Below are 24,766 nucleotides of genomic sequence, written 5' to 3' on the forward strand. Positions count from 1 at the left end.
TGGTGAGATGGACGGTTGAGATGGTGCCATGATGTCATGAGGAAACGAGGTCCGTTAGATGTGGGGAGGGAAGAAGGGTGAGGATTGTAACAGGTGACGCGGTGGAGAATCATGACCGTCCAGGAGTCTTTGGAGTGGGTTTGGCAGAGAGTGAAATATCGGAAAGGAGATGAGATTGGAGCACAAAAAGGGGAAAGAGAGATAGATAGAGTAGAGAAGCCAAGAGTGGTGCAGCAGCGTGAGGAAGAGAAGAACAAGGAAAGAAAGATAAGCTAAGCAAAGCAAAGCATAGCACAGCAGCCCCCCTAAGATCTCTCTGATAATTGTGATAACAGCAAAAGAGGATCTTTTGTGGACACAATCAAATTTCTGGGGTTGAAAAAAATCTCTTTTTCCCTGTCTGCGAATATGGGGTGTATGTGATTATGGTTGTTGATGAGAGGGTGTAGCTGATTCCGCGGAAAGATAGGATTTTGGTGTGGAATGGACAGGATTAGAGAAGCCAGAAGAAGCACTATGGCCGCAAATGGATTAACCAGACGAAGACACAGGACTAACAACAGTCTTAGAGACTCACCAGGTTTCCAATTCTTTCCCAGATCTCAATACGCACCTTACCCTTCTTTTCCTTCCTCTTTCTTGATTCTCACGATGTTTTGTTTTGTGTGTGTGTTTTCTTATGCAGAGGAAGATGGAGCCATGGAGCTGCAAGAACCATCCAGGTTGCGAGATCGAGGAGGTAGTGGGAAAAAGGATCGAGATCGTGAAAGGGAGAGGGAAAGGGAGAGAGATCGATTGGGTCGAAGCAAGAAGAGAAGAGGAGATAGGTTGATGCATAGCAGCAGAGAAGATGGCGGAGAAGACACTTCTGAAGAGAGTATCAACGATGAGGACGACGACGACGATGAAGACGGTGGCGGCGGCGGCAGCGGCAGCGGTAGCGCTTCAGTGAGAATGCTTCCGCTGAACCCCTCTTCGCTCTCCAACCAGCATCATCGGAAGAGCTTCCCTCCGGCGAAAGTTTTAAGACCAACGCCGCCGACGACGTGGAAGGCCGCCGATGAGATGATCGGAGTATCCGTCCCTAGGAAAGCACGCTCGGGTAAATCGAAAACCATCAATTCACAAGACCTCACTGAATTCGCTCGCCGTGTTCCGATGCGCTAACTTTTTTTTTCTCTCTCTGTTTCTCTTTGCAGCCTCTACGAAGAGGTCGCACGAATGCTGGGCTTCGAGCGGTGGCGGTATCGTGGCGGAACAAAATCACCGACAGCCGTCGACCTCCCCGGTGAGGGCGGCTGCGCCGGCCTCGCCTTCGTCGTCGAACGCCTCTGTTAGGAAGAAGATAGTGAGTTTCGGAATCCGGGTGTCAGAATATCGCTTTGCTGTGATGGTTTTGATGATGTAAGTGTGCTAACAGTGTTGTTTTGATGGGTGTAGAAGCAGAATGGCGGAGCCAAGTTTCGACCACCCAAAACGACGACGTCGTCGTCGTCCAAGCCGTCGTCTTCAGCGCAGGACGAGATCGAAATAGAGATCGCGGAAGTGTTGTACGGCATGATGAGACAACCTCAAGGACCGTCGAAACAAGAAATCATCGCCAACGATTCCACCAAGTTCGATTCCCGAGAATCTAATAAATCTTCCACCGATGCCAAGTCACCGATCTCAAACCCACAAAATTCAAGCTCTTCCGCCACACCCATGTCCGCTGTTGGTGCGTTACTCTCTCAAAAAGGTCAAATTTAATAATATTTTTTTGGGGGGGTTTTAATTATTTTTATTTTGTGGTTAACTTTTTCAGCTCCGAAGAGGAAAAGACCGCGACCGGTAAAGCACGAGGATGAGAATCCGGCGAGTTTGATCGTTCGGAGCAGTCCCATTTCGTCAACGACGAAGGCCGAGAGCGATCAGCCTTCAAAGATGGAGACTTGTTCTTCCAATTTGGATAAGAACAACGTGGGGTCTGTTTCCGAGAATCTGGCGCATTCTCAGACAGTTCAAATTATGCCGGAGCCGGTGAAGCCGGAGAACAACGAGTTTAAGCCGGCGGCGACGGAGGAAGCGGAGAAGCAGAAAGATGTGGGGTTGAGTGAGGTGGTGGTGTCTCCTCAGTTGCCCAAGAAGGAATCTCCTGTGCGACAAGTAGCAGATGATGACCGTGAAGATGTGAAAGCGACTAAAGCGTGAGCATCATCGACTTTTATTACTCTTTCTTTTTCGCTTCTTCTTTAATCATTTAGCTTTTTCTGTAGTGTTCGCGCTGAATGTGAATCCTGATCTTTCTTTTTTTGATTTTTTTTTATTTGGTTCTCCAGGAATCACTCAATATCCGAGAGTGATAATCAGCGAGAAGAGAAGTTCCAGATAGATCTGATGGTGCTTATCCTTTTCTTCTTTCTTGTCTCTGATATTCTGGGTTTTTTTTTTTTTATCGGTGCGATGTTGGATTTTCAGGCGCCACCTCCTCCATCGAGATCTTCTCCGGAAAGGGATGTGGAGAATAATAATAATATGGTGATTGACGCAGAAAAGGTAGGTGGGCCATGTGTTGTGGCTATGAATTCTTTTCATACAAGAACAAGTATTTAAGGCGTTTGTGGTTTTGCAGGAAGTGAAGCCTATGACGAAGGAGGACGAGAAAGTGCTCAGAATGAACAAGGAAGTAGCAATGGTTATAGAAATGGAGAAAGTGAAAGCAAAAGCGGAAGAAACTGATTCGCAGAAACCAAGTTTTGTGCAGAAAGAAAGAGGAATTGACTTGCAGCTTGATTTGGAGAAAGTTGATAGGGTAGATACTAGTGGCAATGTTGGTAGTATGGTTAACAAGAAGCAGCAACATCAGAACGTTCAGAGGCAGCAAACGAACTCAGAGAAAAATGGTACTTAAAATTTGAAACTAACAATGAATGTTATTCTTCTTCTGTCTTTCTTCACTTCCCACTTTTTTTTTTTTTTTCTGATCTCAGTGCCCTACTGGGTTTGTCTCTTCTCCTTCTTTCAGTTCAATCCAATTCTTTGCCTCTACCATTGTCTGTTCCTAGCTGGCCTGGCGGGCTTCCTCCCATGGGGTACGGCAAGAGATCCAATATTGTGTGTTCAGTGTTGTTTCGGATATTTGTACAAGTTTTTTTTTGGCAGAAATTTGATGTGATCCTATTCTTATCTCATTATTAGCAGATATATGACACCTCTGCAAGGAGTTGTATCCATGGATGGGACTCCTGTGACATCTGCAGCAATACCGGTACTTTCCCCCTTTTTAAACTTATGATTTTGAAACAATGTGGAATTGAATTCCTGATTAATCACTTTCTCCCTTAAATTACAGCCTCCCCATCTTCTTTTTAACCAGCCTCGGCCGAAAAGGTGTGCAACCCACTGCTACATTGCTCGCAATATATTGTGTCACCAGCAAATTGCGAGGATGAATTCATTCTGGCCAGCAGCAGCAGGTTCTGCATCACTATACGGGGCTAAGCCCAGCAATCTTAATGTTGTACCCTCCACAGAGTTGCATGGGAATGTTCCCGGCAGGGCTGCAAACTCTTCTCAGGACAAAGGGCATGGTATTGCCATGTTTCCAGGACATATTGGGAAGGACAAAGCCTCTCAGCCTGCCATTGTGGATAATTCATCAAGAAAACAAATTTTGCTTCAGCAAGCTTTACCCCCAGGAGCAGCACCTAGTAATATCTTGGTATGTTCTTTTTTCTTTTGTTTGTCTTCTTCTGGAACCATAAATTCTCTTGTCTTCTTCTTCTGTTTTGCTTTTTTCCAAAATTAATTTGTGCTTTGTCACAAATTTCAGCATGGCCCTGCATTCATATTCCCGCTGAATCAGCAGCAAGCAGCTGCTGCGGCATCTGTTCGGCCTAGATCTGTGAAGTCTTTGCCAGTTTCTAGTAATGGAGCACCCTCCAGTGTCTCCAATTCAGCCCCGTCGAATGCTTCTGGCACAGGCACTGTGGCGGTGGCAGCGGCTGCAGCTGCCGCTGCCCCAACGATGAGCTTCAGCTATCCAAATATGCCTGGCAATGAAACTCCGTACTTGGCCATTTTGCAGAATAATGCTTACTCATTTCCAATACCAGCACATGTTGGTGGTCCACCTGGCTACCGTGGAACCCCCCATGCCCAGGCTTTTCCATTCTTCAATGGCTCCTTCTATTCTTCTCAAATGCTGCATCCTTCACAGATTCAGCAGCAGCAACTTCCTGCTCAGTCACAGCAGCAGAATCAACAGGGCCATCAAAATACAAGTATGTCTAGTGGATCCTCCTCTTCTCAGAAGCAGCATGCTCAAAATCAACAACAAAAGCCTAATAATAATGCTACTGGATCCAATGGGGGTGCAAGTTTGCAAGGCTTTCCTGTCACCAAAACCCCACCATCACAGCCACTGCAGTTGCAACAGCAACAACCGCAGCAGAGGCAGAATCATCACACTTCTCATCCAGCTCGCCAGGTTGAGTCTGAGATGGGTGGTGAAGACAGTCCATCTACTGCTGATAGTCGTCTCGCCCGTGCCACCATGAATATTTATGGCCAAAATTTCACAATGCCTATGCAGTCGCCAAACTTTGCTCTGATGACACCTGCCTCAATTGGTGCAGGAGGCTCCAATGGCAGTCACAGTGAAAAGAAGCAACCCCAGCAGCACCCTGGTCCAAAGGCTGGAGGTGAAACAGCTCCTGCATTTGCCATGTCATTTGCATCCATGAATGGAGCTACTGGCGCCTCTGGCCTTGACCTCTCATCTATTGCACAGAACAACCATTCAATCATGCAGAGTAATCATAACTATCATATAATGGCAGCACAAGCTGCCAGTGCTCAGTTGAAGAAGAGTTATCATGCCGCCGAGGAAGGGAAAAGTGTAGTTAATCCTTCTAATCTAGACGAAGATAGAAAAGCAATATCTGCTGGAAAAATTCCGGCAACAATGGGGCAATCCATTGCATTCGGAAGGCCAGATGTATCTGATCCCTCATTAGCGTCGTTATCGGGCGGCAACAATGTGATTGATACCTCGGGCCGTAATCTAAACCTTGGTTCTGCTTCTTCTCGTGCTTCTGCTTCTGTTATGCCTGCTGCCATCAGCACTAATGCAGCCAGTTCTCAGCAACAAATGCAGCGAAATCAGCAGCAGCAAATTCTTCAGCATCAGAAGCAGAATCAATTTGCAGCTGCAGCAGCCGCCGCGGCGGCCCGCAACAAGACCCCATCAACAAGCAATGGCAGTGTTTACTCTGATAACCTCCCTTCTACATCTTCAATGGCTAATAAGTTTCCCAGTGCTGTATCCGCATTCCCTCAAAACCTTGTACAGAGCAGTAACACCGTTGCTCAGTCACCTTCTCAGTGGAAGAACTCTTTAAGGGCAACAACCACTTCACAGTCGCCCCCATCCATGGCTTCAACAACACCATCCTCATCGGTCAAAAGTCACCCACAGCAGCAGGCTCGTTCCCAGCAACCTCACACCCAAATATCTTTCGCAACAAATCCAAAATCATCCGCAGCACAAGTTCAACCTGCAAGTTCCACCCAGTCCCCATCTCCCCCAGTCATGGTTGGCTCACCAACAACTTCATCAATATCAAAAAATACTGGTAGCCCAAGGACAACTTCAGCCTCAACAACCAACAATAAGATAAGCCAAAGTTCTTCTTTATCCTCTCAGCAAGCCAAGAACTCTTCTGCTGTGCCGGCGCGCAAATCGTCACCTGTTGGCAGCAGGAATGTGCCGTCAATACTTAATGTTCCTCAGCTAACTCCCCCTTCCAGCACTGGGAGTAAATCCCAACTGCCACAGCAGCAACAGAAGCAGCAGCAGCAAATACCAAAGCAAGCATTACCACAGGCCCAGCTTTTCTTCTCTAATCCTTACATGCATCCGCAATCCAACAGTTCCACATCCACCACCACAGTTCCAAGTGGTTATTACCTTCAACATCAACACCACCACCAACAACATCAACAGCGGCGTGGCCCTGAGCAGATGCAGCGGCCAGGCTCTTCCGGCACTTCCCCGGCCGTGAACAATGTGAAAGGCAGCAGTGCCTTACCTACGCAGGGTCTTTTGCATCCGGCACAGGTTGCTGCAATGCAACCCTCTGGGAGCCACCCTCAGTTTGTTCCTACTGGCTTTTCTTATGCTTCTTATCATGTTCATTCTGTGCCCTCAGTTCAAGTGAAGCCAGCGGAGCAGAAACAACCTGCGGGTGAGTAGAATGTTATAATATACTTTATTTGCTGCACCCCTGTGCTTGCGGTTATCAAAGAAGAAAGGTATAGCTTGAGTGAAGCATGCTAATTGGCATGGTATTTTGAAGTGCAAGATGGGGGGTCCCTCTCAAATGATTTGGGGGGGGGGGGGGGGGGGTGGGGCATGTTGTTATGTTGATGATGCCGTACGTGGAAAAAGCAAGCAAACTGGAGTAGGTCACGGCCAACGAAGATAGAGATGATTTGGATTCCTCAATTTTGGATGGGAAATCGACCAGACCAAGAACATTGATGTGCCTGAATTGTGTTTAGTTATTTGTTTGTACCCTGGTGTTTATAAATCTGACAAGGTTGATCCTGAAGTCTAATCAAAATTCGATTGGTTTTTTCAGAAGGATGTGGTGGGGAAAAAAAGATGGAGGAAAGGAAGGGAAAGAACCATCTTTTCTTCTTTTGGGGATGTAATGGAGTTTACCTACATGTTCTTTCTCCTCATCTTTTCTTTTTAGTTATTTTATTTTGTCTTCTAGGGCTACTAGAGCAGCAGTAAGCATCTTTTTGACAAAGTCTATGTGGGAGAAGGATGAAGTATGTACGTGTCTGCCTGATCATATATTATAGTAACCCTCAATTTTATTTTATTTTTAATTTAAACATCAGAAGATGATTTCCCTCATACCCCTTGCCGGTGTCGCCGTGATGCCCCATTGGTTTTGTTTTTCTTTGCCCAAGTTCTAGTGAAAATTTGAGTGGGCGGTGACACAAATTGCAATGAGTGTAAAAAGCAATAGCTTTTTGAGAGATGGGGACTTCCATGTGTGGAGTGTGGAAATTCAATCAGAGTAAAGACTAGAAACAAAGTGGGGTTTAGATAAAAAAAAAATAAAAAATCAGAAAGGATCTGAATTATTTTTCCATATCACTAATGGTTGGTTTTGCGCAAGGATGGCGTGGTCCGCGGATCATGTGGTAAAAGATGGCTTCAAAGTTCCTTCCTTCCACCGAGTTAGACAAGTTTGAATTTCCTTTGCTGAGATGTGTGCTCTTCACTGTCACCATCGCACACGTGGCTGATGGATTTATAGCAGATGTGTAACTATTCTCTTCTCGGTATTATCATATATGGATTGTTATCCTAAGCTAATAGTATATGTATCATTATAAAATCATATTAAATAGCGTGTGTGTTGGTGGTACTTGGTAGGGTAGGCTCTTTTTCCTTCCTCGTAATAGGAGCAAATTGCCTTCCATGTTTGCCCTTGTAGAGGTCCCCACCATGAGACAGAACCTTGGCCCACTCAAGCAATCACAGCGTTTAGAACCAAACTTAAAGCAGCAACACATTGCGGGTCCTGACATCCCACCTGTGACGATGTGAAAAACTTTGCTCTTGTCTCTACGTGATACACGTGTATCCAATGCCTTTATATTTTCTTTTTATTTCTCAAAGTAACAATGTTCCAAATCTTCTCTTTGCCACAGAGCTATAGTGTTAGACCTTTACCCTTCTACCTCAACTAGCCTACCTTAGGGTTTTTTTTTTTAATTGAAGAAAATTAATTTTAATCCATAAATGTAATTAAGATGTATATGTAAATTGATTTTGATTATAAACTGTAAGTTGATGTGTCACAGTAAGACGAATTAACTATACTATTTTGTCAAAGAAGTTCTTGTTCGGCCTAGTCACTCAAGTTAAAGACAAAGACACAGAGACACGTATCATAAGTATATTTTTATATGTATATTTTTTCTTTATGAGAATTGGCTTTGTCAAAAGGTTATGGTGTTCTTTTGATATACAATTATGAAACATGATTAAATTTGTTCCGGTATATGGACCAGTTCAAATGCAAAAGATAAAGTTAGATATGTATAGAGAGAGGCAAGGGAGTGAGAGTGACGTGGATTTCTTTATAAAATATCCCTTTTTCCATCAACATAAAGGGAATGAATCTACTTCCTTCCTGTGCTGAAATGGCAGGAAAGTATTTTTTTTATAAATAAAAAAAAAAGTGGAATGCGTAAATATAATCATATTATTATGGGAATTTCAGATTGAAACAAAGCTTTATTCAGTGATTTATTTATTCACTTATCTGTTTCTTTTTTGAGGGGCCAAAGATAAAGCATACAGATCTTCACTTGGTTCCCTCTTGATAAACCGAAAAAGACAATATTTTGTGTCCTTTTCCTCTTCAGAGGGACCCGTGAAAGGAATCAATTTAATGGAATAAGCAAGTCCCCCATGCCCCTCCACTCCATTCCCAATTTGTGAACACTGAAAGATAAGCCTTGAAGCTCTCACCTCACCACACCTAAAATAAACTATGACTTATCGCACCTTCCTGACCCCACTTCAACAGCCCCAAAAAGTCTTTTCCTTTCTATTTTATAATCATTATTTATGTTAGTTGAGCATCATAGCCCGTATAACTGACCCTTTGATCAGTGATCACAAAAGAGTCAAGCTACATTTCAACTTTTTCCTTTCTTGTTCACATTTTGAAACCTATATATCTCGGAACTGACTCTTTATTCTCAAGCTCTGATTTGCTCATACTACTAGCACAAGTATTTTTCCTTTTGGATATACTTACCATTACTTTATATAGATCTTTCTAATTTCTTCAAATTTATTTAGAGTAACACATAACTCTATAATAACAAAGTGACCCATATAACTTTTATAATTTCCATGAATCTACTATTTTTTCTTTTGTTAAATTTCGGTTGGGTAGTCACTTGTGCTTGTATGATGATCTGAATCCTTCTTGAGACATAAGTTTCACTAAAGGATAGGCAACAGTAAACCATAATAGTCCATCAATATGTCACTATTACCACGGAAAATTGATCCGTTTTCTCAAAAGTATTCATTTCAAGCTTTCTAGAAGTTCAACTGAAATTAATTTCTATATCTAGTGGTTCTTTAAGATTGTATGCCTTATGCCTTCATATCTAGTGGCTTACATAATTTTCAAAATAACTTACACATATCTTCTCCATTATTAGGTACCTTCGTTAAAAAAAATGGTGACAATTTAATTAATCACGTGTAACACAAATAGGGGTAAAAAAGGAAAAAGAATAACAGATGATGCATATATAGTGATTTGTACTACATGGCAAGGTTAGGATACTGAATTCGGAACCACTATGGATCTTCCCGGTTACTTGCATTACATTGCAAAGCTATTATTCTTCCCCATTAATTGATGAATTACATAGGATGAAAGTGCAACTTAGTCAGCTAATACAATATCAGTTTATCAATAGTGTCACTATATTACATTTTTTCTAGATAGAGAATTGAGATGTGTGTGGCTCATTGCTGACCTAAAAAGAGAAAAGAAATAAACAGTACCTTATCAAAGGCATGAATTTAGTTAATATTCCCTCCGTCTCAAAATTATTATTGGTTTTATATCTTTCTTTTTGTTTTAGAAATTCAAGACTTCAATTAAAAAAAATGCCAACCAAATCTTCACTTAATAATTACTATTTGTCTTTTGTCATTTCTCTTTTCCACTTATTATCTTTCCAATTTATAGATAGTTTTCCTTCTCTTTTTTAACTGTCATTAATAAATTAAGGAGGATATTTTAGTCAAGATATGATAATATTTTAGATAATTGAGCATATCTTAATATGTTAACTTTCAACAATAGTTTGAAACGGAGGAAATACCCAATAGTTATACCTTTAAGTAGAAAATGGTATCAACTAATTATTATTCCTTATACAAGTAACTGTTATGTGACGTAAGATGTTTGTCTCCATTTGTTCCATACCTATAGTCAGTCATTGAATGCATCATTATAGTTAGGGGAGGAATAGACGTATGGTGAAGAAAAAGTAAAAGCAATGAAAATGAAGAATAGTGTTTTTCTCTTTTCCCTTTTCATTCATTCAAGTTAAAGATAAAAATAAATGTATAATGTGCACCAAAGCAACCAGATTGCAGATATTAAATGGATGAAGAAAGATCATGCTAAGATGTGGGCTACCCCACAGCATAAATAATAAAGATGCGAGGCCTAATTGGAAGGTCCATGGCATTTAAGGCAAAGAGGTGAATCCACGTTGCAGGCATTGTCTCCATTAGGCGCTGGTGCAACTTCAAAAGTTATTAAATAGTATAAGCGGACAAAGTAATGGGGTAAAGCTTTGCCAACAATGTCTGAAAAGGAAAGAAGGATATATATACAAGGGAGGGCAATTCACTTGTGTTTTAGATAAATACTTGTCCTTTGATTACTTGAGAAAGTGGAACAAGCAGGCTCTACAGTTACTGTGTGTGTGTGACACTGAAAATCTCACTCATATGAGGGTACTTAACAAAGTGTCACAATAACTAATCATGTGGGTTGGACTTTAGAAATTCATTGAATAGCAAATTGAGAAAGAAAAGAAAAAGAATTATTAACCACCGGGAGGGGGAATGGGTAGAAAATGGTGGTGGGATCCTCCCTTCAATTAATTAAAATAGTTGGGTCCATATTGGCTTTTAATAAATAATAATAATTGTAACTGAGAACAGATTCTTGACAAGATTTGATAGTATGGCATAAATTGTGTTGGTGAGTGTCTTCAATTCAATAATATCTAAATTGTAGTTGACCACAGATGGAGGGCAGATACTCAACAGATCATCTTGAATTCAACCAAATTATTTTTCTTTTTCCAATTCAGTCCCTTTCCATCTCTCTCTCTCTCCACCCAACTTGCCCCCAGAAAGAATGGTCAACACAGAATACTAACCTTAGGGGGACCCTTCTTCCCTTATCTAAAACCCTTGGCTTCCACTGTTGAAAGAAATTGAGTAAATGAATCTGGTAAATCAATTGGTCAACTGAAGTTGAGAAGTATGATCAATTTCAATGCAATTTCTTGCATAACCCCCGCACCCCAAAAAAAATTAAAAAAATAAAAGAGAGAGAAAGCAAAATTGCAATTTTCCAACTCCTAATATTTTACATGTTTGTCTTCAAACCTTATAACTAAAAACAAATGGACTTGACTATGGGAACTTGCGCTGAAACAGGCATCAAGAAAAGGGAAACCGAAAACAGATATTTCTAACAGTCAGTGACAGAAGCTGAGTGGCAGAGAGGGAGAATCATTCCAGTCTCCGGAGGATATCTAAAGTTGGATATGCAAAGTTGAAAACTTCAACATTCAACCCCCCCAAATGAAAAAGATGAACCGATTTAAGTACAACCGTACATTTTGATTTCTTAGCTGAAATAGATGTCTTTAATGCTTGGAGAGAGGCTTAGGGTCTGAAGATCAAACCCATGACAGTGGTTTTTGTAACTGTACCAAAAGACTGGTCCAGTTGGAACCAGATTCATTCAACTCACTGTTGGTCACTGTTTCAAATCCAAAATGTACCTGACCCCTTCACCTCAGGAAAGAATTTTAAAAGAAAAAAGGATACCTCTGATCTGAAGTGCCTTTCCTGTGCTTCCTCTCCCATTATCACAAAAACAGAAACCATTAAATACAAAAGAGGGTCCAAATAAATATCTGCACTTTGATGTAGGAGCAGCAAATGGGGTTCCTCTCCACCACCATCACCAGACACAGTTACACACCAGAGAGAAGAAAAGAGAAAAGAACTTTGTAACTTTCATAGCACTTCCGTGCCAGGTCCCAGGTGGGTAGAGTGTGAGAGCCACACACATGATTTGATTTTTGATGCAACATTTCTTTTCACCTCTCTCTATCTCTCCTCTCCGTATTTATATATGGAAGAAGGCAAAAATTCCATCCATATCCATAACTTAACACGATTGTGACAGATTAAAACAAAAAACAAAAAGGTTTTATTTTATGTCTCTAGAGATAATTATTCATTCCACGTCTTTCTCTTCTTTATTTATAATTTTTTATTTGAATTGCGAAATTTTGTAAAGAAAATTATGTTATTTTTAATATATATATATATATATATATATATATATTTGTGTATGTTGTCGGAGAAATTTACTATCTCTGTTTTAGACAGTATTTTAATTTGAATTTGACTTGCTGAAGTCTTATTCATTGTTTGCTCATGATTTATATACACTTTAATATGCTTTAAAGTTTTATATTTTCTCTTTTTAAATTCATATTTTTTTTATTTTTCTAAATGATATGATCTTTCTATAGTTTTTGTTTGTTCTTTCTCTTTTTTTTTTTTAATTTCTATCTTTGTTGTGGTTGCATCATTTCATCTTTTAATCAAATTAATCACGCGTAAAAAAATTATGATTACAAGTTTTATTTTATAGTGGACTTACAATCCCAATAAAAATTATTCAATATTTTTAACGAAGTTATTTCATATCAATATTATATTTAGCAACTTTAACTTTTATTTTGTCAAATAAAGATTTAAGAGAATAATTTTACATACCCATTAAACTCTAAATATTAATTACTATTTATATTATTGCACAAATAAAAAAATAATTAGCTATTAAATGATTTTGTAGGAGTTGTTAAGAGTTGTGTTTCTTTTCTTTTAAAAATTTTGAGTAACCCTTCTCTGAAAGTTAAAGATTAATTATCTAGATAGTAAAATGTATTTAATAGTCTAATATCATTCGATGAATATTTATTCATATGTATAAATCAGTAATTCAACTCTTGATTACATGTCTAAGGACAAAGTTATATGTGAATTATGTTATAAAGTATTTGTATCTGTTATGAGTTGTATTGTTTAATTTACTAACCGGTAAAAAGAGAGTTTATATATTTTCTCGTCAAACATTGACAGTAAATTTTTCACCCAAAAAAGCTTATATATTACCAATTTATAAAATTATTCTGTACAAAAAAATAATAATTAAAAAGAAAATTCCCTGTTAAATCATATTAAGATTCCAAAATTTTATATTTGATTAGTGTTAAAGTATTTATTAGTTTTTTATTTAAAATTCTTACTGTCCAAAAATCACGTTGGTCTCAAACTTTCTCAATAATCGTTGTTAAAGTATTTATTCAACCGGTATTATATGCGAATGTTTCTCTTTTATTTTTTATTTTATTTTAAATTCAGTCATTTTTTTTTATATAAAACTGTTGCTTTGATGGTTTTTCTATTCAATGCAATTTAATTCTTGCAAGATCCTATTGGTTGCTGTGATTGAAGATTCACTCAAGAAGACCTCATGGTCGACAAGTAATTTAGAATGAGATGCGAAGATAATAACAGTAGATTTTCTCTCTCTTTCTTTTTTCTTTACTTTTCTCTTTTTTGTGCATAAGGGAGATTCTCGGAGATGAACACAGATCTTTATACTTATTTTCAGATGTTGAGATTGACGTGTATGACTTCTAACCACAACATGTCATTTAACTATATCTGACTTCAAATGTTTATTAAAAGTATAGATTTCTTTTACATAGAATGGCTTGACATCTTTATTTAAATTTAAAAAAATGGCTTCACATGATCATACCAAAATTTTGCTTGGTGGAATTGTTGTTGTTGTTTTATAAATTTTTTAATATGGCAAGGGGCCCGCCGTTCAAAAAAAAAAAATGGCAAAGGGCCCAACTTTACATGGTATATTGGTATACTTCCTTATTTTGAATTATCTACATATGTTTGAATTATTTTACTTTATACCTACTTTTTTCGTTTTTTATACATTATCTAATTTCATTTCATGATTTTCATTCATTTTTTTAGAAATTTTTAATAGGCACTTTCCTATGTAAAAAATAATTTATGTGTTTTAAGAATATTAAAAGATGTATAAAAAATGAAAATAATATTCTTTTGACACATTATGATTTTTTAAATTATATTATGTATTTGTTTTTAAAAAAAATAGGACGACTTCATCCAATTAATAATCAAGATTGATAATCAAGGACTGATAATTTTTGTGACAGAAAAAAATCCTGTAAGTAATTTTTTTACCAAACATCCAACTAATTATAACTTCTAATTAAGTAATTTTTCATAACTCTAAATATTAATAAACTAATTATTTATTAATTAAATATTTCTTCATTGTTTACCATCAAATAATAACTGATGTAGTGTTGTTCCAGATTAATTAAAGTTCTCAAATTTAAACTCTAGACATTATCCTCCACTATTGCCTATTTAAAAATAAAAACTTTATGAGTGTTTTTACAAGTTTAAATTAGCGCAATACTTAAACAAGTCTCCCCCTGGGCAATCGAAAATTATTGATGTAGTTTATAAATAAAAAATTAAAATTATTTATCTCTGAGTCTTACTAAAAATAATTCTGATTTCACTTTTCTTTTCCCATGACCATATTAATGATTTAAAAATGATTACTATGTATAATGAAAATCTATAGTATAGTTGAGATTTGTATAGCAGCCTGGCTCACAAAATAGTACAATACAAAAATAAGCAACATCCTGGCAGGCAGCATATGAAAAAAAAGGTTGCAAAGACCCAAAGTAGTAGGACCCGTGTCCCAAGTGGTGTTTTATTTCCCTGCCTTGTGAAACTCAAACTGTGTTTGGAGTGCAGACAACAAACGTTACCACAAAATCCGGGGTATTGGGTCCCTCCCCCATTACTCACTCTCAGTTAGTTCTGTCTATAAACTTCCACGCACATGATCTCATTTACAAGTGTCCTCATCTGCATTATTCATTCCATACCATAACCCAAACGTTAATTGAAAAATCTGTTAGTAAACATTAAGCAATTTGATGTTCTGTTCTACTATTATCGATAACGGAATCAATTAATAGGACTAAATTCTAATAAGTACTAACAAATGTCAATATTAAAAAAAATAAAATACGAAAGCTCTTTCCTGAAAATTATTGAAAGAGAGTGCCAATGGCCCAATATTAATAGAGCAGAGGGGCAAATATTGAATGATGCGCTGCCCCACCAGTGAATGGTGGTCCCCAGCACTTGCGCAGGTGCCGACGGTAGATTACGGTGGTGGGTCACGGTGACATTGTCGTCGTTTTTAGCGCCACCGAGTATATATATATATATATATATATATATATATATATATATATATATATATATATATATATATATATATAAGTGACACTTTTCGTCGGAGACTCGGAGGATATCACAGTAATTATGTTTGCTCCGTTTTGGAAAAAATATCCATAATATTTATAAATGTTGATATTTTACTACATATACTACACTTAATGTAAAAATTGTCAACAAATTTCTATTTTCATTTTTTTATTTAATTATTTTCTCTCAAAATTATTAACTATAGGTAGTAATAATTTATTGCACGTTCAAATTCTCTCTAACGCACGTCAATTTAAAGCAACAATTTATAGTTTATGCGTATCTTTTATCTATATTTAACATAATTTTATGAAATTACGTTAATTCCTAAAGTAAAATTAGACACACGGTTATTATAATTATTGTCTGTCTCCTAATTCCGATATCTAGAATATTTGCATTGGAATGTGATAATAACGTGAGCTATTCCATATTTCGTTTAACTGCCCATACCTTAAAAATTTAGCGATGACATGTTGATTCGTAAAATTATAAAAGGGTGGATTCATCATCTCTCAAAATTTTATCAAACGGAGAGCAATGGTTAAAGGAATTTAATTCAGTGAATAAGTATGTAAGTTATTATAAATTTTTTATATTATTTTGATTTTCACGGATAAAAAATATGAAGAGCAATGTTCACGTATTGTATTTTCGCATGAAATTAATTACAAACACAATCCAGCTACATGGGCCTTGGCTATGTACTATGTTTTGAAGAGTTGGGTCATATGATACAGTTTCTCATTATTTTATATATGAGCATACCTAAATTTGGTTTATTGACATTGTAAAGCATAAATTATATTAAACTTTGACCGCCACCCCAATTTGGTGAATTTTAAATCATATATATATATATAATAAGCCTATTATCGGGCTAATTTCCTATTCACAAGATATACCTGTATATTATACTAATGCCTCAAGGATGCATTATTCTGTATAAGTCCTATGAGCAGACATTAAATCTTGGATCCTTCCAATAATAGTAATTTTTTACTTTTCTGGAGCAGTGGTTGTTGTTGTGAACTTGTAATCGTAATGCACTTACGACCTGAACACCCATAGGCCTGTTATTTAAAAGTTATAAAAAAATAATAATCTGGGACTGATGTAAGAGTATTCGTTCTATTGCAGGAAGTTCTGGAACTAATTACCTCAAGAAGTAAAATATCAGTTAAGAGGTAATTTCTCTATCCATAAGTCTTGTTCTATTTGCATAAGAACCAAATTCTTCCAAACTATTAGCCACTTGAATTAAACCTTGTAGATATTTATAAGTCTTTTATTTTATGAGTATTTTTAAAAAATAAAATAAAATTGGATAACATTATATTGGTGAAACTTTTCACTAGTAAATGCACTCCTTAGAGATTGTGCACACCCAACGCCCCGGCCCCAAAGGCCCAAAACTATGAAACCAAGAACAGCTATGGGCTATGGCGTAGCCTACGTGTTTATTATTATTTTAAATAATAGGAGCAGTTATCATGTACTAATGGAAGGCATTGAGTTTGCTTTAATAATTGGTCATGTCTCAATTGAACACAGTCATCAAGAAGTGCACGTGGTATCAAAATCTTACAAGTGAATAAAGATAATATATTTTTTCCGTGTGCAAATAATCTCCACCAACTGATACTTAAATTCTATAAGGACCAAGTAATTTAAATTACTCATAAAACCAAAGTGTACGACTATTGTTAACATTAGTTTACTGTTTTTAATTATTATGATAGACTCAATGAAGCCATAATCTGATCTGAATCACGTGGACACAAATTTCAATATGCTTTGCTGATTTGGATTGCTTCCATCTGTGATTTACCTGCGGCGAATAATTATATAGCATGAATATTTAAATTATACTATTAAGTATTGGCTGGGTTTTTAATTATGATTACCATAATGAACATTAATATATTGTATAATGGTTCGATAGTCCACAATGTAGTGGACACAGACAAAGTTTTTACTGGGAGAACTTTGCGGACTTCACGACAAACCATGACGTCATCATCAATATTATTGTTGTTAACAAACAATAATCATCCTAATATTCAGGAGACACATAACGCCAGATGAAAGTTAAAAGTTTATATATATATATATAATATAAAATTTGTTACATAGTCATTTAATTACAATTTATTATATACAATAAATTTGTTAATTTTTAAAATATTTATTTTATAATAATTTAAAAGGTAATTAATAATTGAATGACAATAATGCATAAATACTAAACTCTGAAAAAAAAAAGTTTAAAAGTTTGTATGGTATGCACAACAAATCTTGTGAGCTAGTAAGAATTACTCTTTCCTTTGTAGGCAGAAATGCAATTTAGAAAAATGGGAAGGAAGGAGTGGACAAAAAAGCTTTTTTATTTTTACGAAAAAGCAGTTGATATGTTAGAATTTCAGTTGTCTCAAACATAGTGCTCTAAATCACAACTCACAAGTTTTCCATCAACATTTAATTTGTTTTCAATGACAGTTGATAAAATGCATAAGTATAATTTCTTTTAGATATTTTATACATCAAAATGCATTACGGATTGTAGAATCCGTGATGGCATTTGGTGGGTGTGTGCCAATGGATAGGTTTAGCTTGCGGTTGCACGGAGGTGACTGAGTGAAGTGGTGCGCACGTGGCATACAGATTTGGTGATGATGCTGTGTTTGGTTGCGTGGGTGCGAGTGATTGTGGCTTGGTGAAGCTTCGAGGAGGATATGGTGGGAGAGAGATAGAAGAACGATAGAAAGGATATATTCAAATTTTTGGAGGTGCACCAAGCAAAAATGGAGGATGTATTAAGCAATTGCCCTGGATTAATAGCTATCCTCCGACCTTGTTGGGCTAAATTTTCCGAATTTAAGGTGCCGAGTTCCTTCAGATCCAAGCCACATATAATGTTCCAAATTTGTGTGTGGGATATATATTATTTATAAAGAATTATTATTATTAATGCTACTATTACTGATGATATTTATATTTTCTTCACAATTAATTATTAATTTATTTATTTTATCATGTTTTTCAAAAATAAAATGTAATAAATATATTTTTGACCGTGAGTTTTGTGGGGAGGGGAGGAATATTTCAAGCTTTTATTTAGTTAAAAACAAGAGTAAATTAAATTAAATTTTTGGACGAATAGTTATTTAACACACAATTACATGTGGTGAATTGTAGGCCTAGGTGAATATAAATTTTCCCCTCTCTATCTTTTTAAGCCTAGGGCTGAGACCTATTCAACAAGACAACAATCCCATACATGATCAAAGAAAAAAAAATCTCCCATACTCACCTTTCTCCTCCAAACAAAACCAAACTCTTACTATAACAACCCTCATTTCTTCTTTCTCCTTTATTTTTCTCCATATCTTTATCATCTTTCAAGTTATCAAAAGAATAAATAATTGGATCTCCTTTGTGTGTGCAACTTAACTACATAATCCAAAGTTATGGAGGTGAAGAATTTCAAATTAAGGATCAATGCCAAGGATTACGACATCTTATGTGTTAGAGTATCCATTTTTTAGGATATATAAGGTTGGAAAGGGATGGCTATGGGAGAAGAAAAGATTGCAGATTTAAATTTTTCCTACTGATATTTCTAATAAAATTAACAAATATTTAATGATAAAAAGTGTCTATTTTTTTATTTATTTTTAGTGAGTATTATAGAGTTAGGATTTTAGCCAAAAAGCCTTATTATTCCTACTGGGTCATTTTGTATATTATACCTATTGTTTTGTTGAGTCGACAATAAAAAAACCCATAAATATAAAACATAGAAGATAAAAAAAATTATTGGCAAAACTTTTTACTTAGAAAAGGATATTTTGTAATTAAAATTTATTAAAAATTATAAAATTACGAGAAGAGTATATAAAAAGTGACAGTTACCAAATTTTATAATTTTTAATAAGATAAATTTTCGTTGATGATAAAAAATATATTTGTAAAGTATGTTAAAAAATTTAATACTAAAAATATCTAAAAAAGGTCGAATCGAAAAAGCTTTCCACAACCTGACACCTATGCCATCACATCATTACAAACTAAATCTTTTCGATTGGTTCCACGACTTTTATTGGAAATTATTGGTAAGTATTTGTGCGATATATTTTTACTAATGAGGTGACCCGACTAATGCACGTGTAAATTAATTTATTAATTTACAACTATTTTTTGAAGAGGATTAATTTACAAATTTTGATTAATATCTGTACCATAAAGTACAATGTAACTAAAGATTATAATTTAATTAGTTGAAGATCATATGAGTTATTTTAAATCTTTTAATACATTTGTTTTTAATTTTTATGGATAAAAATAATTAATAAGAAATAAATAATAATTTATCTGAAATTTTATAATATTTCAGAAACTTAAATAAAAATTTAATCTTTATAAAAATTTATTTTTTAAAAAAATAGTCCTTCTAATTTTTTTTTTATTTTAATCTCTATCGTTAAATAATAACTATAAACATTAATGTAAGAATAATGTTGACAACTTTAGATTTTCATGTCAAAAAAAATCTGAACAAATAATCATGTATATTCTTTTTATTCAATAAAGTTGATTTGTCATATGATAAAAAATCTAAACAAATAATTATATGTATTTTTTTAAAATACTCGTCTATACAAAAAAGTTAATGACCTATATATATATATATACATATATATATATATATATATATATATATATATATATATATATATATATATATATATATATATATATATATATAAATGAAATGACCTTAAACTTGTTTTCTTCTTTTTCAACAGAAAAAAACTTGTTTTCTCATTTTTTTTTAATTTTTTATCGTTTGAAATAAAAATTTCAATGATTGAAATATTTATTATGTTGTTTCTTATTTTTATTACTGAAATAAAAATTAGTTTTAGTTTAGTTTTATGCGTAAAATTAGTATGTATTTTTTTAAAGGCCAAACAGGATTTTATTAATAAAAAGTCCAAACCCAGTAGAAGAAGTGCCAGACTAAGGACAAACCCAGAAAAAAAAAATAGAATATATATTTTTATAATTATTATTTATTAATTAATTATTTCTTAGAAATTATATATTTAAATAATTGCAAAGAAAAGAAAATTGCCTCCCCTTCTGGATTCGTCCCTGATTTGGGAGAAGAAAATTGATTAAAATGACAGGTGGCAATCATCTTGTAAACACACATTATCACCGACTTAACAAATGAATAAAGTTGCCAATGGATTTTTTTAAAAAACGAAATCATTACGGATTAAAACCAAATGAACCTACATGAATATAGACTAAAAACACAAGCAGGTTTTTTAAATCAAACCTCTTGGTCATGCTGATGAGTCTCGAGAAAAATAAATGATGAAAGTAAAATTCATTTTTGCAGCATACTTTACTCTCTAATTTTAATTTAATTACATTATAATTTATTTGTTTTAGGGTAAAAAAAAATCCTATCAACGTTTAAAATATTTAAATTTATTTATCCTCTTAATTTTTGGACAGAAATCTTGTGTTAAGAATTAAACATATTAAATTTATCTCTTAATAATTTTATTTAGTTCTCTAAAAATAGAAGAAAAAAATTAAAAATCTCCTAAAATTAATCCTATCATATTATAAATGTTATTTTAATTTAAATAAGATTGTTTCCTATAAAAGATATATTTTTCATAAACAGAAAAATGAATAATTCTTTAATATCTGTAAAAATAAAACAAGTGCATCTGATAATTGAATTGATAGCCTTTTCTACAAGCTTAATTAAGATGGTACATCTGAACATTAAAGTCCTTTATTTATTTTTTTCAATACCAGTTATCTTTTTTTTTTTTGTAAAATAAAAAAATTGAGTTCCAGAGGATGACATGTGGTCCATCAAATAAACAAGTCTTACACCTCTTGTCAAGGCATATTTATTGTAGAACACCAAGACAACTACCATGTCATTGTACAACAAAAAAGGCAACTTCCTTGTATTTCAATTGCATGCATGACTTGTCTTCAATTTACAGCAATTAATAGTAATATATTTTTGAAGAATCAAATAACCTATCCTGGAAAACTTTTCTCTTTCCTATATATATTTTCTAATTTGTTTTCTCTTTGTATTTTTTTTCCTTAAAGGATCTCTTTGCATTATCATATTGACCATGCATGTATTAATATGTACACTACTTTTTGGATGGGCTGGCTTGTGGTTACTCTATTCATATAACTTTATTAGCTTTTTTAATATCCTTTTCGTTTCACTTTGGTACATTCCACACCCATCAAGAAAAGAAGGGTATCGATCATCGACAACTCTATGCACCAACCAACGTTTACCACGACCTTTGGAATTTAGATAGTGTCATCACCAATTAAGTGTTACAAAAATAATTAGGAAAGCAAACTTAGAAACATAACCATGGAATTATTTCACATATAATCAATACATAATTTTTTTTATAATAATATTTAATAAAAAAATAAATATAATAATAAAGAAAAGTTTAGAAAAAACTTGAATTGTAGCGCGCTATGCATTATTCTTAGAAAGAAAAATATTTGTACTGTTTTGATAGAATAAATTTATATATATATATATATATATATATATATATATATATATATATATATATACTCATTTCTTTAAGATATGACAACATGTTAATCAAATCGAATACAGTCAAAAGATCTTAAACTAAAGAATATGTGCTCCAAAACATATCGCTGTAGTAATATAATATAATTTTTTATAAAAATGAGAAATAGGTAAATGGCATTTTTCTCTAGGTGTGTGCCTCTGCCTTTTTTTTTCGTAAGTAAAAGTTATATATAAGTAAAAAAAAGACTAAAGACTTAGTCAAACATAATTTCTAAAATATAAAAATAAATAGATAGGAAATAGTTTTTACCTTAAAAAAACTGATTGAGAAAAAAAATATTTATTTAAATTTAAAATTTTAAATTATTGGAAAATATTTTTCAAAATTAAATACTTTAATGCATACCCTGAGTAAAAACAAAAGAAAAAATTATACTTTGCGCATGTTTAAATAAACTTTTTTAAAAGTTAATTTTATCTTTTGGAAAAAATAATTGTATAAGTTTTCATATTATCTTTTCAAAAATTATTTTTTAATTTGTGCACATATAAGCTAATTTTAATTTATCATTTTTTTTTCTTTTTTTTTCTTCTTTCTTAATTACTTGTATAAGTGTATGGAAATATTTATTCAAATAAACCCCCTTAATACTTCTTTGGGAAAAGTTTCTTTTTATTTTTCTTTTACTTATTTATCTTCTATTTAAGAATAGTAAAAAAAATTATAAAAAATAAAAAATATATTATATTTGACTTGATTACCCTTTTACTACATGTTTTTTTAAAAGTGATAAACTTATTAATTTTTTTTAGAACGGTTGCACTAATATTTAAACCCACCATTAGATCAATCCTAATGGTTCAACTTAAAATTACTTTAAAACATGAGAAGTAATAACTAATTTAATCTAGTGACTAGAAATTTGCTTAATGTTCTCAACACCTTCGTTGTCTCACACAAATATGTATGTTTGTGATTACAGTTTACAAACTATTATATAAATATATATATATATATATATATATATATATAATTATTTTAATTAATTCATACTTAATATAAGTAAATAAGTTTTTTTAAAATATATTTAAAAATATTTTTAATATAACGAATGTCCTTTGAACAATGCAATTTTTACTTTTTTATATATGATTACTAAAAAATATAACTTTTACTTTATTAATTAGTATCATTGATATAATGATGTATGATATTAAAATAAAACTTTTGTCATGAAAAATCATTTTGATCCTTCTTCACTCTCAATTTCATGAATTCCGTCTTCCATTGTTTTCGAGAACTTGATCTTCCCACTATTTTATTTGTACAGTTTTAGTTTATTTGTTAACTTAATATCCAAAATTTATGAAATTAAAAAGGTATAGAGATCAAAAGTGTAATTAAACTAGTTATTTCTGTTTTAACATGTTTGTTTTCGCATATAGCAAGTTAAATTAAGATGATGCCAAATATATTTTGATGCTATTCCAGATAAACGTTTTCTGAATTAAACAATTGAGATTTAGAAGGTTTGATCATTGATGGCTAAGCCAAACACACGAGATTTTGAATGATATATGAGGTCAGAGGTAGAAATTTTTTGTTAAAAAAATTAGAAATAGATGTTATTAAACATTATCGAGTTAATTTATTTAAGTTTATTTTTAAAATAAATAAATTTTTATTTTTTATGCAATTTTCTAAACTATTTTGACTTAAAATAAACAATTTTTTGTTTTATAAATAAAGAAATCCTATATCTTTCTTTAAAAAATGTTTATGTAAAAAACGTTTTTCTTAAATTATTTTTTTAAGTTTAAACAAATTAACTGAAATGTTACTATATATTTACAACAAAAAAAAGTCATTAAAAAACATTTGCTCACTCATATAAAAAGAAAGAAAGAAAACATTTGCTCACTAAATTCAGCCTGCCTACGGGCCAATATTCCGGAAAATAATAGTTAACAACTTAAATGATTTGATATTAAATAATAATGTCAAAATACGATTTACAATGATGGATTACCCTTCAATTATTATATTGCTGTCGTTTAATTTATCACATAAAAGATGTCAACTTCATTAAATTAATAATATAATATATAATGATATATGACATTATTAAGAATATCGAAGTGTAATTGTTTTATACATCAAAATTCAAATTGAATTGTATCTATAATAATTGCTACTTGTATGCAGTGGAAAAAATTGCTACTTGTAAGACAATTGTTTACAGCTAAATTAAACAATCATAACTCCTATTTAGTGGATAATACCAATAAACATCTTGATTAAGGTCTGCATATAGTGCTCTCTCCCGTGAATGTTGACTGTTTTGCATTTTTAATACAAACTGTCGCAATTAGATTATATATATAAGTAGTGGGTGAGAAAGCCTAATTAAAAAAACAAACAAAACCTATTCTCATTTTTAATACAAACTATTTTATTTATTTATTTTATTTTCTTTGTTGTTCCACTTTCTTGTTAATTTCATTCTTCAAATCATCTACACTCTTTAATTATATTTCGTAAACTACTCACTATTATTTAACCTCTATTCTCTATTTTTTATTTTATTATTTTTAAAAAAATATATAGAGGCAAGAAATATTTCATTCCCCCTAATAAAAATAAAAGGTATCGGGAAATGGCTGATGTGCTTCCAAAGAGAAGGATACTGATGCGGTATGAAAAGTCGCATGGGGACCAGGAAACGGCGGCGTACACGACCACACCCGACCATAACATTCAGTCAACGGCGCAAAGCATGATTCAGGCCCTTCGCGCCAGCGAACACCTTCGTCACATGGGTGCAGTTCTACATATCCCCCTATGCTCGCATCTAATCGACACTCCGGGAGCTCACACGGTATTT

The 24,766-nt window shown here is 33.6% G+C and overlaps 1 protein-coding gene and 1 long non-coding RNA gene across 3 annotated transcripts; one reads left to right on the plus strand and one right to left on the minus strand.

Moving 5' to 3' along the window:
- The first annotated feature begins 146 nt into the window (after positions 1 to 146).
- LOC100799922 (protein TIME FOR COFFEE) lies at positions 147 to 6,907 on the plus strand. Of its 2 annotated transcripts, none has more exons than XM_006605985.4 (12): positions 147 to 580; positions 686 to 1,102; positions 1,200 to 1,348; positions 1,441 to 1,717; positions 1,805 to 2,186; positions 2,319 to 2,379; positions 2,458 to 2,535; positions 2,612 to 2,882; positions 3,005 to 3,071; positions 3,178 to 3,247; positions 3,332 to 3,700; positions 3,812 to 6,907. In XM_006605985.4, exons 1-12 carry the CDS (start codon positions 484 to 486, stop codon positions 6,233 to 6,235), a joined length of 4,662 nt encoding a protein of 1,553 aa, XP_006606048.1. In that variant the 5' UTR covers positions 147 to 483; the 3' UTR covers positions 6,236 to 6,907. The 2 variants fall into 2 exon arrangements, with proteins under 2 accessions (XP_006606048.1, XP_006606049.1); XM_006605986.4 differs by having other exon boundaries at positions 148 to 580; positions 3,181 to 3,247.
- LOC113000685 (uncharacterized) lies at positions 6,729 to 12,138 on the minus strand. The gene is made up of 2 exons (XR_003265976.2): positions 11,675 to 12,138; positions 6,729 to 10,351 (listed from the first exon to the last, which is right to left on the minus strand). It is a non-coding gene; the product is annotated as an uncharacterized lncRNA (long non-coding RNA).
- Between the last annotated feature and the right edge of the window lie 12,628 nt (positions 12,139 to 24,766).

Source organism: Glycine max, chromosome 20, assembly GCF_000004515.6.
Source record: "Glycine max cultivar Williams 82 chromosome 20, Glycine_max_v4.0, whole genome shotgun sequence".
Taxonomy (NCBI): domain Eukaryota; kingdom Viridiplantae; phylum Streptophyta; class Magnoliopsida; order Fabales; family Fabaceae; genus Glycine; species Glycine max.

Coding starts and splice junctions, on each gene's coding strand:
- LOC100799922 (XM_006605985.4), top strand. CDS start 484: ATGGACAGGATTAGAGAAGCCAGAAGAAGCACTATGGCCGCAAATGGA. Junction 2,883..3,004: donor AACGAACTCAGAGAAAAATG/GTACTTAAAATT, acceptor TCCTTCTTTCAG/TTCAATCCAATTCTTTGCCT. Junction 3,248..3,331: donor TGACATCTGCAGCAATACCG/GTACTTTCCCCC, acceptor CTTAAATTACAG/CCTCCCCATCTTCTTTTTAA.